Genomic DNA, 15791 nt, shown 5'->3' with positions numbered 1-15791 from the left:
TTCCGACCTGGTAAAGGTAAGATCGCCTCGTTACCCTCCCTGCAAAGAAGTTTTTTCTTATGAGGTGAAGAGACTGAAGACTGAAGAGTTTTACTCGTACCTTTATAATCTTTATCAAATTTCACTAATAAATTTGCTCCAGAATTTGACTTGAGACTTCGAGATTCTTAAACTTTTTATGGTTTGCAGCCACTATAAATTTTTTGCCTGTTTATTGGCCAGCGAGAAAGAAAGGAGCTGAGTTTATTTATTGCTTCCAGCAGAATGAGTAGGAAGGCTTCGAAGCCCGCAGTTAATCCGGATGACTTGCTAACCGTACCCGATGGATGGAAACCTCCGAAGTTTCAAGCAGAAGATAATCCCCATGGGATGTTGTCAGAAAGTAAGATGTCCTTAGTAACCTTACCGAACTTTGCGTTGTTTTTGTCGTACAATACGGATGGATTGCCTTAGGTTCGTTTGCCACGTTATTTCCGCGGTACCGCGAAAAGTATTTGAAAGAATGTTGGCCGCTCGTCAAAAACGAACTGGGAAAATACGTGAGTAACTTATGAATATTTTTTGTAAATGAAAATTTGAAAGATTTTAGTTCCTTGACTGCTTTTGTTGTGTGCCAGAACTTGAAAGCGGAACTGGATCTGATCGAAGGCAGTATGCGCGTGGCGACCACCCGCCAAACCTGGGACCCCTACGTCATCATTAAAGCGCGCGATCTCATCAAACTGCTGTCGCGCAGCGTTCCCTTTGAGAAAGCCGTCCGCATCCTGGATGACGACGTGGCCTGTGATGTGATTAAAATCGGATCCCTTGTGCGCAATCGGGCCCGGTTTGTGAAACGCCGACAGCGGATTGTCGGTCCTGACGGAGCCACGCTCAAGGTAGTCTACGTGCGATGGGATGATTTCCGAAATCGCTGGAAAATTTTTGAATTAAATTTTTTTGTGAAAGTTCAGTTTGTTATTGGTACATACTTCCCGGCTGTTTCTACTATTTGCTTCAGTTTGTACAGTGCGTTTTGATATTATTAATCACTGAATAGGTAAAATGAGCTATGTGGAACAACTGCGCTGTGGACCTTGATTGGAGAAATTGTTTTTTTTTCAGTTTGTTTGCAATTTTCGAGTGAAAAAACAGCATCATCCGTATTTTTAAAATAACGTAAAGTGTGCGCTCTTTGTTTGCGTCGCTGATTACCGTTGGAATTTTCTGCGCAGTTACTGTATTTAACAAGTAAGACGGATGCTTTTCAGGCCATCGAATTATTAACCAAATGCTACGTGCAAGTGCAGGGGCAGACTGTAGCCGCAATCGGACCGTTTAACGGATTACGCGAGGTAAACTGAGGGAATTACTGCTTGATTTTTCTGCTCCCTAATAGACATGTTGCGTCATTCGTATAGGTGCGGAAGATCGTCGAAGAGTGCATGAAGAATATCCATCCTATTTATAACATTAAGGTACGGCGGTAGCTATCATTTTCCTTCGGTTTTGGCGGAATGAGGTTGAATTTTTAATTAAAACCTGTATGACTGGAATCGAGGTTAATTGAAGCTGCTTCTATCGATCCTTCTGACGTGACGGGAAGAGTAATTCTGCTGCGGTCCTTTTCCATCTACATTTGTGGTACTTGTATTCTACACGGCCATTTGCCGAGTGTTTGATATTGCTCCAGTTTTTCTCTGCTTAGAAAAATCATCTAATCATTTAACAACATATTTTCAGGTTTTTCAATTTGTTTATGCGTTGCACCTTTAGCGCATTGTATTTTTAGGCTTTAATGATCAAGCGAGAGCTGGCCAAAGATCCTACCCTCCGCAATGAATCCTGGGAGCGCTTCTTACCCAAATTCCGCCACAAAAACACCAGCAAACGATTCAAACCTCATAAGATTCGCGTCAAGGGCGACTACACTCCGTTTCCCCCCGCACAACCTGAAAGCAAGGTAAATGACGCTGTTTTTTATAACTTTACCACGTTGGGATTTTACAGACTATGTAACAGTACATATACAATGTACGACAAAAAGAGGTTGAACCGATCAGTCGGTCCGCGGTTCAAAATAACCTCGCAACGACACGCCACCACTAAAACTTGGAAGATTGTTCACTACTTTCAGACGCTCGCGCTCCGTGAATATCAAAGTGCAGCTATACTAGTTGTATATCAAAAGGTGTAGAAAAAAATTTTAAACTTTTTGATACTAAACTTGTGGCTGTTTATGGCGAACAGCACAAATTCTAGCCATTTTGCTTTCTCGTGGGCACATCATAGGATCTGTGCGCATAACCGTTTGGCTTGCAATCAATGCTTAAGTCTATGGGAAAGCAAAATGGCTAGAATTTGTGCTGTTCACAGGTTTAGTATCAAAAAAAATTTTTCTACAATATGCATTCAAATAGTATTTTGAACCGCGACCGACTGATTCAACCCTACAATACAGTGCGGTTTCTCATACTGGGGATATGTGATAAAGTTTTATCTTCATTCAACAGTATATTCCTAATTTTTGTTTTTAATGTCTGTACGTACGTGGTCTGTACGTTTCTCGGTGTTCTCATCATTCTCTGTTTTTGACTTGAATTTGTTAGTTTGAATGCTTCGGCTGAGATCATTTACTGCGCAATGTGATAGTAGAGCCGACTCGAGAATAGTAGAATAATAATAGCACGGTAATGAAATAATTTTTTTACGAAGGGAATGCTTTCGAGCAGTACTAATCTGTAAGGCTGTATGTTGTGTGTTCACCGTCAAAGACGGGTTGTGCAGTATATTTTTTTCGGAATTATTATTGTCATTTGTCCGTATATTTTTGCAGGTTGACAAGGAAATTGCGACGGGAGAGTATTTTCTCAAGAAGGAGGACAAGCAGACGAGAAGGAAAGCCAAGAAAGAGTGAGACTGTTTAATTTGTGAAATGCGTCATTCTATTAATTAATATATAAATTTGATGCTTGATTTCCGCTGCGTAAGCATTGATATGTATGTATACGGCGCGCACCTTGCTGTTCTGCTTGTTAGTGGAATGTTGCTTGCAGTACATTTCTGAAAAAAATTGATATTTTCTCTCACCCCGCAAATTGCATACTAGTTACAATTTTATCTGTAATGGGCGAAAATTGACATGCGCGTCAGAGATCAATTAAAAGCTTGTCTCTGGTTGGATTATCCCGATTTACATCTAATCCGCACCAGCGGCTCGGCGGCGGCGGCGGCTTTCGGCCGCTGTGCAGGCGGCGCAATCAGTGTACATTTCATGAGACTCTATCCCGATGTTTCCTCCGCACATTTGCTCCTGCAGACCTGCACGTTGAAATTTTTTTAGCGATGAGGTGTGATATCATAGTTGCGGTGTTGTGTGTGGCGGTGTGTTGTGCAGCAGCGGAGGGGGAGGCCGAAGATGCCGGTGCAGTGGTTCTTGGTGAGGGTCCCGCCGCGGCGGTGGCGTCGGGTTCCGCTTGGGATTTTCCCGGTGGGAATGATGCGCTGTATGATCTGGCGCTGGCGAGTCTGCTCAGTGCGGCGCCGCCTGCAGAGGATGGCGGGGATTCTGCCGAGACAGCTGAACCGCCGAAGAAGGTCAGTGGGCGCCTGATTGTGGCGTGGCGTTAATGAACGGAATTAGGTACACCCTGTATAATTTGGCGTGCGTAGCGGAGGGGTTAATCGTAGAATAATCCAGCATAGTTGGCTTGTTCAACATCGAACAACCGGTGGCTGTTTATGGAGCCGATGTTTTCTCCAGGTTATTCAAAGAAATGCTTGGCAGTTCGATTACACTAGGGTAGGGTTATTACAGCTGACCTGCAATTTACTGTGCGGGCAATTAAATTGTTTTTATTTTTTTGTTGTCTTAATGAATAACACGTTATTTAATTTCTAACTAATTCATTTAAATCCTGTCATTGCCGCTTTGGTAGTGCAGTTATTTAATTTGTTATGAGAAAGCCATTGCATAAGCTGAGGGTGTGTATTTCATCTCGACATTCCTGAAAATTTTCAGGCTAACAATTAAGGACGTGAAATTCGTTTGATGGAAGTGCTTGTTGAGTTTTTGCTACTATTACGTAACGAAATAATCATGAATACAGTTATTGTATTATTTCCGAAATTTTTCTGTATGAGAGCGTTTGTTTTATGTTCAAGTATGTTGTATCAAAATTAACGACGCCCATGATAAGTTCATGCTGTTACCGCATGCTAATGCAAAGTGCTGACTGCCATAGCGATTCATCGCCTTCCTGACACCCCGGCAGACATTGCGCGCCATGTTCCGTCAGGTACACCGCCTGGATAAACCGCTGCCTGAGACGGTGACCCCGCCGACTGCCTCGCCATCCCCGCTGCACCCCGGCCGTTTGGACACCGTTATTGGCACCCTGCCGGCTTTCTCAGGGAAACGCCGCACCCGACTGGCGAGTTACGTCCGCTTCACTTGATTACTTCGATTAACTGACAGACACGGATGGCACATGTACCTGGCAATAGATCCGAAGAGGATGGATTTTATTTATAATTACTCGTACTGTAAATGACGACTTGCGAAGCAAAACTACTGCGCACCCAGTAAAATATAATGCTTGTAGAATTGTGTTCTAATTGTTCGATCTGCGGTATTTATTTCTTAGAATTTATTGCATTCTTTCACTTGTCCACAGTTTCTTTAGGAGATAATTTTAAGCGTTGATTACGAATAATATGCTTTGCTGGTCTTGTATATTATCGTCAAACCTTGGGAATGGCTCGGTCACTCGAAAAACAAAAAGATAATAAACAGATTGCTGTCAATTCGGTTGATTAGTGTACTTAATTTCCAAAAATATTGCACAGATATTGATTATAATAAATTATATTGCACATATCATTACGACAAGCCAAAACTAAAGCTGAAAGTACAGTATTGCATAAAGGAAAAGAGAATTTTTGCTGACATCGGCGGCGAGCACCAAGTGGAGTGATCGGCTGATGCGAAAGACAAACAATGATAAACTATGATGATTTTGTATTTTTATTATTAAAACCGTGCTCCTGTCAGTTTACCAATGGGAATCAAACGTGTTTTCACAGAAACTTCGAAACTGTTATTCTGTGCAAATCGATGGATATAATTATCAGAACAACAAGGATGACTGCGATCATGCAATGTGGGTCTGTAGGATTCTTTTTGCACAACGCTAGTTCCAAATTCCTGTACCGCTTTGCTATGGGTAAACAAGAAGCCGTGGATACCGGCTGATACAGTATTGTCTCTCACGCTATATACCGTAAGCGACCGTTGGGAGAAAAATATGTTATTCCTGTTTGGCAGAGGGAAAGATGTTGATTGCATGCCGAAGCGGCACACGTCAGCGGTGTGCCTATTATAACCGCCGACCACGTATGATTATCCCGTGTGTGCAACGTTTACCATATGCACACCGGGTGATATCTTGAAGATTCCGGCAGGTTTAAAGGTGTGCACGGATGTGGCGAGGTGCCGTTGTATGAATATTCTACCGAATTCGTCCGCTTAACAGTTTCACATAGCGCAGCCAGAGTCTTACTATGCCGTTTGTTATAAAGGTCAGCCAGTGTGTCTGAGACCGCTATGTGCGTCTTCTGCAGCATTTTCTTTTCTAGTCTTTATCCACTATCCTGTTATTGTTGGAGCTGGTTTTAATTAAGAAAGCTCCTATCTGTCATCTTCTTTTGTCCGAACTGTGAAACTTATAGCTTCGACTGCAAGTCTCTATTAGACAGTAACAGGTGAAAAGGTCACCACGGGATGTCGTATCCTGAGCGGTTTCTTTTGATCTTATTGCCGGCGATGTGGGGCATGTTGATAGGTCGGTACGCTGGGGCCATGTATCTGTCGCCCGCAGCGGGTGCCGGCATCCTTCCCTTTAACGTGGACGGGGAATACGCGGATGAGGCCTTCCTGCAGAAAAGGGACGGGAGCAGTGAGTTCCTGCCGTCCGATGTACTGCATTTACCGATGCAAGAGGGTTGGCCGGTTGATCTTTCCGGGGATGATCGGGATGAAGAAAATGGAGATTATGTCATTTCGTCGACACGCCGCAAGGTGCTTTGAGAGCGCGTCAGTGTTTATTAGTTAGAAAACATACTTCTATACCATATTAGGGGCTAAAGTATCGTAATCATTAGCTTCGGCCATTGGTTTTAATAAGCAATAAGAATAGTTTGCATGTGTCATCAAAAAGGGCAACTTTACATCCGTAAACAGTAATTCACTCCGTAATGGAATGAATTATTGTTTACTTGCACAAAAATGTATCTTCACTGATTCAATGCATACGACTCTGCTTTTGTAACGGTACTAACATACAGCGTACTAAATAAAATTCTGCCATTCGAATTTTCTCCAATTTAAAGAAGTGGTCGTCAATACACCAAGGTAGAAAATTAGGAGAAAGAAGAAAACAGCAACCTTTCGAGGTCAGAATGAATAAAGTCGAGAAACCGCTTATTCTGTTTTGTGCTTTTCTCTGCGGATTAATTAATATGAATGGCGAAATCATCAATGTACATACAGCAAAATGGCAGCATTCAGCTCGATTTAAGGAAAATTTATGATATTGTTCAATTATTCTAGCTATTACAAAAACCTCTCAAAGGCAAAAAAACTGCACTTATTTTACCTGTTGCTTGAGTTTCTAAAATCCAGTACGGACTGTACGGTTAAAGAAAACATGATGATCCGACGTCAGCTTTTTTTGGTTATGGTAACTTTCTTTGAAGACTATAGTGCTACAGAGCTCAAACGGCCCAACTTAGCTTTAAAAAACAAGATGATTTGCTTAATTAAATTAAAATGCGACCTCTGAAAAAGTTGTTTATTGCAGCGCTTCTTCTCCATATTGTCGCCTAAGGAGCGCCTTCGTGCTCTGTACTTCCGCACGAAGCCACGGCCCAGTGCAGAGCGGCAGCGCGAGGTCAACCGCGTGTTGGCCTTAGTGCCGCACATGAGTCCACGGCTGCCCAGCAGCGCCTTCGGGCGACTGTCTCAGTTAACCCCGGTGAACTTGCAGTCCCAGAGCGGGCAGGCGGCATCCGGTCTGAAGGAATCCCTTAGCAAAATCTTGCAGATGCAGGCCGCCTCCGCTCGTCACGGCCCGCATAAGTCGACCATCAAGACGAAGTTTTTGGCGACACCTGCCGCACCGGAACCGGATGCCCTCCTTAGCCTGAATGATGACCCCGTGATCTGAGCTTGTTCATACGCGCTTACCAGATTATTTATTTAGTTTTTCTTGTTAGATGTATATAATGTATTATAAGTCAGGAAAGTTCTTCGAGTGTCTGTGTTTCCCTGTATGCAACGCTGCTGGTAATACATTTCTGCTGTTCGCAACATTTGTTTGGTATGTGTGAGAAACAGCAATTAAAAACAATTATTTGCGATACCGCACAGGTGAACTGTATACTTGCTTGTATGTTCTAAACATAAACTAAAGATTCTGCAAACCTGTTCTTTGCTGTAGTTAAAACCTATGCTAGGAATACTCCTGTACTTGCGGTAAGCCGGATAGACAGACTTCTTTCCAGTTTCAGATTATAACTATCCTTCATATAATACAGTCCATGTTGTGCCATTGGCAGTAATGTATGAAACTGCGTGCAACGCCTACAATTTTACGGCTGTGAACTTAAACTGTAACAGTATATACCACTTACTGTAATTTTGATTAAATCAACGCAACGAGATGCAATCACACATGCGACCTTTGGTACGGTTCACGCGCTGGCAAGGAAACCCAGACGGTTGGCCTGAAGACAATAACGGCATCTGCGTTTTGTTTTTTTGACGCTAATGTGTATTCTGACTCGTTGCTGCGGTTCGAGCTCTTCAGCTGGCCTACTGGTCACTCATGAAGTGTCCGCCATGCAAAAATTTGTTTTGGGACTCTTGGCGGTATGTTCTACGGCTGTAATTAAATAAATTTTGGATCCAGAATTAATAAATTTGGTACTGCTCTATCGGTTGAATTGATTTCCTATTTATATTGCATCGTAATTTCACAGAGATTTTTAATAAATAAATATCTGTGTTGTACACGATATTATTTTAAACCGTCATAAAAACGAGTAAACTGATAAATTTTTCTGCATACTTAAATTGCGAATGTTCGAGTATTAAACAGTATGTAATACATCACTGGATAGATTTCGGAGTTTTATTCTGCCCCGGGAGTTGCGTTGTTTCCTAATTTACAGGTGGTAGGCAGCGTCATCTGCGGCATTTCCGGTGATGCACCAGCGGGCTATTACCGCGTCCAGGCGGATCTGCTGCAGCTGCAGAATCCCCTAGGCGTGCGGCACGACGGAAAACCCTGCGACCGCCTGGGAGTTTGCGATCCAGGTAGGTCAGCCGCATGCCAAAGGTCATGTTACAACATATATTGCCTGCCCTATACATGTATTACGCCGACATCACACGCTCTTTGGCAAGACTAATCCCCTTGTTTTCACCACTGACCGCAGTCATCAAGGTTTTCCTTGACACGTAAGTCATCATGGCTGCATAAACCAATCCACTTTCTGCCGTTTTTGAGAGCTGCATATAATAATCAAATTATTCAACGATACGAGTATTAGATATCAGAGCTATGTTTTTAAATCTGCCGTTTTCATAGTTGGTACCATTCCGCATGATTCGGTTTATTGACATTTTCTTAATTGCTCATTACTTATAAGAATGGACTCTAGTATTAAATAAATTAAATACCATTAATTGTGTTTTCTGATTGTATCAAAAATAATTGTAGCCGGGTTTTTATGGATAATGAACTGAACGCAGACAAATAATATATACAGTACTGTAATGTTCCGTAACGGGATCAATTATGTAATTGTAGTTGATGAGAAGCGATAAGTTAAGGATCGAGTGGGTGATCTTAACATGTGATATTGCAGTGAAAGGCCGATGTCGGCGTTTCCGGGACCACGCTACATTTCGCAGTACACCAAAATCTTCTCCGCCGTCGACCAGAACGAGCCAGTGATTAATAAAAATGTACGTATAACGGAATAGACTTGATCTATTAATAATCTCCGTTATAACCGCAGACGTAATGGTATCACTGCAATACGATACTGACACAGCACACTTTTATCGGTGATACAGTAATATTAGAGTGGGATGTTCGGTTATAAAGCCGGCTTGTTTTTTCCCCGGGGAAAAAGGATTGAGGTCTGATTAAGCGGTCGGGTAAGCAGGATTATGGTAAATGCTGAATCTGCTCGCTTACCCTCCACGCAACAAGTCGCCTACTGTTGAAATCAACGAGGTCATGACCTTTCATTTGCATTATTTGCACCAGAGTCGCAGTATAGAGAGGATTTACCGACTATCATGCAATAGTGTGTACACTGCTGCAGATTCATATCTGAAATTCTGAACCAGCGAAAATGAATATCCCCAACTCTGACAAAAAATTCAGGTCTAAAACGATGGTCGGTAGCGTAATTTACTATAAATCAATCATATGTTTAACTTCGCAATCACTCTGATTCTGCGTCGTTAAATTTTTCATATTGCGAACCGGAATGCATTTGTTGTCATGCCGGCTTTTATCGGACAAATTTTAATTTATGTCCTCCAGTACAACTTTTCATTGTGCTAGGCTATTTCAGTTAAAAAATTCCGGTTACCGGTATTTCTTTTTTTAAGTCACTGATGACAATAATGCAAGTAATCGCGCTGTGTTCAGTGTACACGTGCCATCACTTGGAATACTGGCACTTATAAATGGGAGCGCGATAGGGTAAATAATGTTTAGAGTAGCTTTCGCAATTGAATAAGCGTAATATCGAAGGGGAACAGTTTACTTAACTGCCTTCATCCTTTATTTTTTCCTGCTTTGCAGCTATCTGTTCCATTTAAAAAGGGAAGAACGGTAGAGCGCATTGGGCAGCAGCGCTGCTGCTTATTGTAATAATTATGATAGCATATTATGATAATTGTAGTGTCGCGGTTGATCGCCTGCACCCAAGAATCAATAGTATTACGAAAGGTGTGGCATGTGGCTCGGTACCCATCATCGAGTTACGCAGATTAGGCATGACGTGTGCGCGGTGTGCCCGTCTTCAAAGAAGTCCCCACGATGACTGCAAATGGTTAGAAATTTCACAAAGATTTTAAAATTTTCATATTTTTATACCAGTGTTGTGTGGAAGAATAAAAGTGCCGGCGACTTTTAACTACCACGTTTAAATTTGCAGCATGCCTAACAATTGTAAGTAAGCAAATGTTACATTCGTACAGATAGTTGTCACTTGACAGCTGATGGCTGAGAGTACCTTATTTTATCCCAGTACAGGCATATCACCAAACAACAACAAGGGCGTGAACGGTCAGTTAAGCCGGGGCAAAAACGAAGCCACAGAAATTTACCCTTCTCTATACCTTATTACCACGGCCGTTGTAGTTTACAAGAGAGTCAGCGTCATATTCATATACAGTACCTGGCCGCGTCAGAGTGGGGGCGCTCATGCACAACACAACGCCGACATTTCCGGCATCCGAATTAACCGCTCACAGCCGACACCTGGTCTTACGTAACAGCAACAACATGCTTAGATATGCGCGGGTGCAGTTGTTTTGCCTTCTGCCCAGCTAACAGTAATAACGCACAACGCATATATCACGGAATTGACTTGAAATTTCAACTCCCTCTCTAAACGGTTTCGAGCGGCATCGTCTACTCTAGTCATTGTAAATGTTGGCTAGGCTTTCTTTTGCTTTCTGTACATGTTTTTGCGATAAGTAAAAAGCGTTGATTCCGTCAAAACATTTGTTTTAATATTGCTATATTTACGGCTCATGGCTGAAAAACCCCAGTATTTCGGGGTTTGTATTTCGCGCCGGTAATACGAGATTAGCCTTAGTACGAGTCTATTAATTGTGTCCATTGTGGCGCGCACATGACGATGTCAGATATTTCGAACATACTGACTTCCAATTGCAAGTCAAATCTGATTACCTATTTGCATGCAAACGAAAACACCTATGGAATTCAATGAAACTGAGTACTGCACTATATGTACTTTGTACTAACGGTAAACGTGTTAACTCGCTGCTGGACTGTCCATATAGTGCTTTCGCTAGCTAATGGAAATTTCTTGAATGTTGTAGGTATCCGTGGACATTTGTGGACAACCGTTCTCGGTGATGCATTTACTGCTCCTTCTCCTTTGTAACGGCAATGCTATCCGTTGTTTAGTTGCACCATATGTATCGCTGTAGAAAATATTTGGAGTGAAATTGAAAACTTATTAATTAAAACCATGTCATTTGTTTTGCAGAAAGCTAATCTTCGGGCATATGTCAAAGACGGTAAGTATAGAACTAAAATGTCCCACTGCAGTACAATTCGTATACCATGATCTGATTATACAAATGTAATACGAAGTGTCTAGTTGGGTTCAGCCAGCAACCAGTGCGATTACTGTACTTAATTTCTTCTGCACAAAAAATGCGTATGTGGTAAACTGTGTATTTATGTAGTGTTTTACAGTGGTTTAATAAAATAAATATTATGTATGTATCTATTATGATTTACTCTGTAGACGATTCATTTCTGCGCCTGACGGATGACCATATCAGTGACTTCGACTGCATTTTTTCGCCGACACCGGCAGCGGATGAGGCTTCAGCTCAGTGGTCGAAAGGGGAGCCCTGTCAGGGTACAACACAACCCGGCAAGATCAAGTACGATTTTGTGTTTTCACCCCCTTGCGGATCATGTTGCTCTCACATACCACGATCATTCTCGTCTGCTTTTAGGTTGTTTTATCGCTACCGTGTCTTCACCATCCCACCTGAACAGTGCCGTCCCACGCCCCCACCGCAATCGGGATAAAATTATTGGAGCTTCCTCAACACTACCATGCTGCCGCCCTGCGGGTGGCGAAACTGCGCTTTAGAATTTGCTCTACAAATAATGTGATGTTGTCCACTTACGCACTTACGAGAACCCGTAGCGTATACAAGTAAACCTTTAAAATCCGTACGGTTCACGTCAATTACAACTGTTTTTTGATCGATTTGAAGGGCATTTTGAATCCTTAAATCCTTAAATGTTGCACTCGTACACATTGAACACGGAAATTCGTAGACAGCCGCACTGGCTAATCAGCAAATCTCAAGACTCAAATACTGTAAAAAAAACAATGCATAGCTCCACTTTTCACCGGGAACAATTAATCGAGTCGTCTGTGCATACAGGCATTTCGTCAAAATATCTGAAATAATGGAATGAAATTAGCAACCGGTGCGAAATCGCGATACACCTACTTTTTCCGCGTGCTGACTTGTTGATATTTGCCAAGAATTTTTTCCATTATCAAAATGCTAAGAAAACCGGCAGATTCTATCATTCAGGGCTTGCCCATTTTCTATCGTGGGGACAGTTTCCTTCTCCATCAGGTGCCACGCGTAAGATGGTTTTTCCATCACGTTCTCCAACAATTTCAAAGAACGTTAATTTTTTAAAACAGCGTTGTTGATAAAAAAAATTGAGTAATATAACGGGCAACTGCCAAAAATGCTGCGTACTTTGTTTTATTTCTTCGACATGTTAATTCTGTGATTTTCGTCGAATGCGACTCATCCTGGTCGGACCCGTTCATGGCATAATTACATTAATTGACGGCGGCGAAAAATCTGCCGGCCAGATCTCAGATTAAGCTATGCACTTCCGCCAGGCAGAGTCCACTTTGTTGATCAATCGACATCTTGAAAACCCGTACCCACTGCATGGTTGCTAATTCGTCTGCCAAGTGAAAGATAGCTTTATTCGGCTGGATACGTAGCATTATTTCAGTTAGTCTTCGTCGGCACCGGCTGCAAGTCACTTCCAATTCGCTGCACGCCGGCAGAAACCCACAATGTTTAAGGCTGCTTTCCTCTTGACCTTTATGGTAAGTTAAACCCACCACAGTGGCCATGTATGCAGTATGCTGCATTTCATTTGTTAATAATTATTCTTCGCATGAAGCATACATATTTCGGATTTAATGTTCTGCATAAAGTGTTCTCCAGTTGCTTTCAGTATTTCAAACCAGAAAAGCTTTCAATGTTTCTAAAATTGAATGTTTTATTTCTTGATAATACGTTTGGTTTAATGATTATTTTTATCTTGTTCACCGTACTTATTCAGCTGCATCTGGGAGCCTTAATTGCATGATTATTGGAAATCTTTCGAATTACCTGCCCATGTGGTGACTTGTTTATGACGCTCGATGCCTTGCTAATAAGTTCAAAAATTTGAAAATAGTATATATGCTACGGTAACGTATACGTATATTGTTTAAGGTTTAACGCATACCGGTATACTGTATAACGGTTACATAACGATCACTTACTACATGCAGTTTATCAGTTGATCTGATCTGCACCGCACAGGTCTACTGCGCTGCCTCGGAGCGCATCAGCAACGTGGAATCGCCGTCATGGAACCGGCGTACCACCACCGAAGACTATGGCTACCTGTCCGGCCGTGACCGGGACTCTTCGCGCTGGGGCTCCTCCGGCAGCAGCTACGACCGCGACAACGACCGATGGGGCAGCGCCACCGAACGACCCGGCTCGCACCGCTTCACCTACAGCTGGGAACGGGACTCCACGCGCTCCTCATACTTGGATCGCTTCACCACGCAGTCGCCCTACGACAGCGACCGCTATGACCGATACGATTACAGCAGCCGCCGGCCCAGCTACCAAACCGACCGATGGGGAGACGCAATTGGAGGCACCACCCGCAGCCCCTACGTCACCTGGTCCTCGGGGCGGGATGCCACTGATCGCTGGGGAAATCGCGCCACGACCGACCGCTGGGGCTACCGAGATACTACGGACCGTTGGGGATCCAGTGGATCAGGTTAGTGAAGGTTGTCGCCAGAAAAATTTGAAGAATAACATTTTCCAAAAATACAAACTACGATCCGTTAAGTAGATGCATGACTGCAAATAACCGTCAAGAAAGGCCGAGTAATGATCAAAAGGACGATTTAAGTTATGTGTAGAGCTGGCAGTTACTGCCTTTACAGTCGATATTTATAATATTATAATGAAACCGGTTAGGTTTCCTTCCGCTGTTAGTGGGTTATATGGGTATTCTCGGCGCAGTTTTTCGTGATCTCTCGACAGAAAAAGCGAGTTGTATAGCATATTTGTATTTAAGGATCGGGATCTTATTGGGACCGCACCACTTCCCGCTGGGGCTCTGGTCACGGCAGCAACAACGATCGCGATCGTTTTGACCGCAATGAGGCATATGTCCGCATCATTGCCGAGCTGAAGAAGCTGACCAACGACAAGGGCCTCACTATTGACGGCAGCAAGTGCGACACCTTCGGACAATGCGATCCCGTCTTCAAGGTCTACCTCGATACGTAAGTGTTCGCACTGTCCGGCGCTTTTTAACATACGGACGTGTACATAGGAACTACCATAAAAGTACAAAAAATGTATTATCTGACTACCACGATTCACCGTTATGTAGTGAACGCCCCAACGCTGAGTTCCCCGGTGCCCGCGACTCCAAGTACTGGCCGACCGTCTTCCACGTCGACGACAGCAACAGCCCAGACATCCGCAACGGAACCGTCACCCGCGACGTCTGTGGTGTTCCCTATCGTGTATGCACGTTTTGCTCCTTATTTTTGCGTTCCTCGTAAAACATTTTGCTCTTTATTTATTAACGACTAATTAAACATCGTACGTAACATAATAGGAAAGAAGCTTAGGAAATTAAATCTACAAAATATTCAGGTTCACCTAACAGTTACAATTAAGCCTACAATTATGATAGCACCGTTTACGGAACCTGCATATTTTATTGAAATACTATATTACTATTTAATTTTCAATAGATTTTAGCCGGCATATTTTAAGTTAGACGAAACTGTTAGTACTGCATATATAGGTGCACATTGCAGTACAGAGTCTGTACAGTAATTTTCTTACAGGATGCTACCCTGCGCGTGCTGGTTGAGGACAAGGACGGCCTTTCCTCCAATGACATCATCAATAACTTTGACTGCAGCATCACTCGGGAGCCGGACAGCAGCGAGACCTTCGCCATGTGGCACGACGGCGTGTGCACGGCAAAGAAGCAGGGCGATAAGATGAAGTGGGTGCCATTAGCTCATTGCTTAATATTGACCATGGGCGGATACCGCACGCGGCATCCATTACAATATTCTCCTTTACAGGTTGACCTTCCGCTACAAGGTTTTCGTCATTCCTCGCAGCCGCTGCGATCCCAACTCAGGAGCCCTGGGTGGAACCACCACCAAACGGCGCCATTAGACTACCCTTTGGCAATCAGCTGTAGTTATAAAATTAATACAATAGAGATTTATTGAGCGATGTGATTTTCGGCTTGGTTTTGATTTGAACCGGCTTTTGTCTACGGCAGACAACTGGTTGTTTAACGTACCGATGCTGCATGTACAATTCATATGCGACGTCGATTGTGATTTATGTCTTGCTTATAGAATTATATAACGTTTGTGATTCGTACAAAAAATATGCAAATAAGAATCGAATATGCATCAATATTATGCACGCAGCAAGCGGGGTTTGTCCATCCTTGAAAATTAATAATGATGGCAAAAGTATAATACGAACAATAACCAAGCCACTGTATTGCCAGCGAGTATGTCATGGCCCATGATCCAGTAAAATTTCCCGCAAAGACGACGACAGTAATCACGAACTCGTATTTATTGCGCCCACCCAATGCGTGTGGTTTTCAACCAACCATTAGCTCCGGAATCAAAGTAGGCGC

General features: G+C 42.9%; 4 protein-coding genes across 4 annotated transcripts; all 4 read left to right on the top strand.

The window, feature by feature from the left end:
* Nucleotides 1-80: 80 nt before the first annotated feature.
* Nucleotides 81-4629, top strand: LOC129590614 (KRR1 small subunit processome component homolog). Its single transcript, XM_055485938.1, has 8 exons — nt 81-382; nt 454-539; nt 618-878; nt 1251-1334; nt 1401-1457; nt 1772-1942; nt 2816-3576; nt 4224-4629. Exons 1-7 carry the CDS (start codon nt 265-267, stop codon nt 2894-2896), a joined length of 858 nt encoding a protein of 285 aa, XP_055341913.1. The 5' UTR covers nt 81-264; the 3' UTR covers nt 2897-3576; nt 4224-4629.
* Nucleotides 4630-5400: 771 nt separating this feature from the next.
* Nucleotides 5401-7313, top strand: LOC129590615 (uncharacterized). The gene is made up of 2 exons (XM_055485939.1): nt 5401-6058; nt 6840-7313. Exons 1-2 carry the CDS (start codon nt 5762-5764, stop codon nt 7203-7205), a joined length of 663 nt encoding a protein of 220 aa, XP_055341914.1. The 5' UTR covers nt 5401-5761; the 3' UTR covers nt 7206-7313.
* Nucleotides 7314-7750: 437 nt separating this feature from the next.
* Nucleotides 7751-12089, top strand: LOC129590354 (uncharacterized). Its single transcript, XM_055485534.1, has 8 exons — nt 7751-7909; nt 8212-8356; nt 8479-8500; nt 8911-9010; nt 11132-11164; nt 11302-11332; nt 11566-11707; nt 11783-12089. The coding sequence occupies exons 1-8, from the start codon at nt 7808-7810 to the stop codon at nt 11856-11858; spliced, it is 651 nt and encodes a 216-aa protein (XP_055341509.1). The 5' UTR covers nt 7751-7807; the 3' UTR covers nt 11859-12089.
* A 670-nt stretch (nt 12090-12759) lies between these two features.
* LOC129590352 (uncharacterized) lies at nt 12760-15559 on the top strand. The gene is made up of 6 exons (XM_055485532.1): nt 12760-12918; nt 13403-13877; nt 14181-14391; nt 14502-14637; nt 14968-15131; nt 15214-15559. Exons 1-6 carry the CDS (start codon nt 12886-12888, stop codon nt 15308-15310), a joined length of 1116 nt encoding a protein of 371 aa, XP_055341507.1. The 5' UTR covers nt 12760-12885; the 3' UTR covers nt 15311-15559.
* Nucleotides 15560-15791: the final 232 nt, after the last annotated feature.

The sequence above is a fragment of the Paramacrobiotus metropolitanus genome, unplaced genomic scaffold (genome assembly GCF_019649055.1).
Source record: "Paramacrobiotus metropolitanus isolate TYO unplaced genomic scaffold, Prichtersi_v1.0 Parri_scaffold0000040, whole genome shotgun sequence".
Taxonomy (NCBI): Eukaryota; Metazoa; Tardigrada; class Eutardigrada; order Parachela; family Macrobiotidae; genus Paramacrobiotus; species Paramacrobiotus metropolitanus.
Note: the sequence above shows the minus strand (reverse complement) of the source record. Positions and strands in the feature narration are given on the sequence as shown.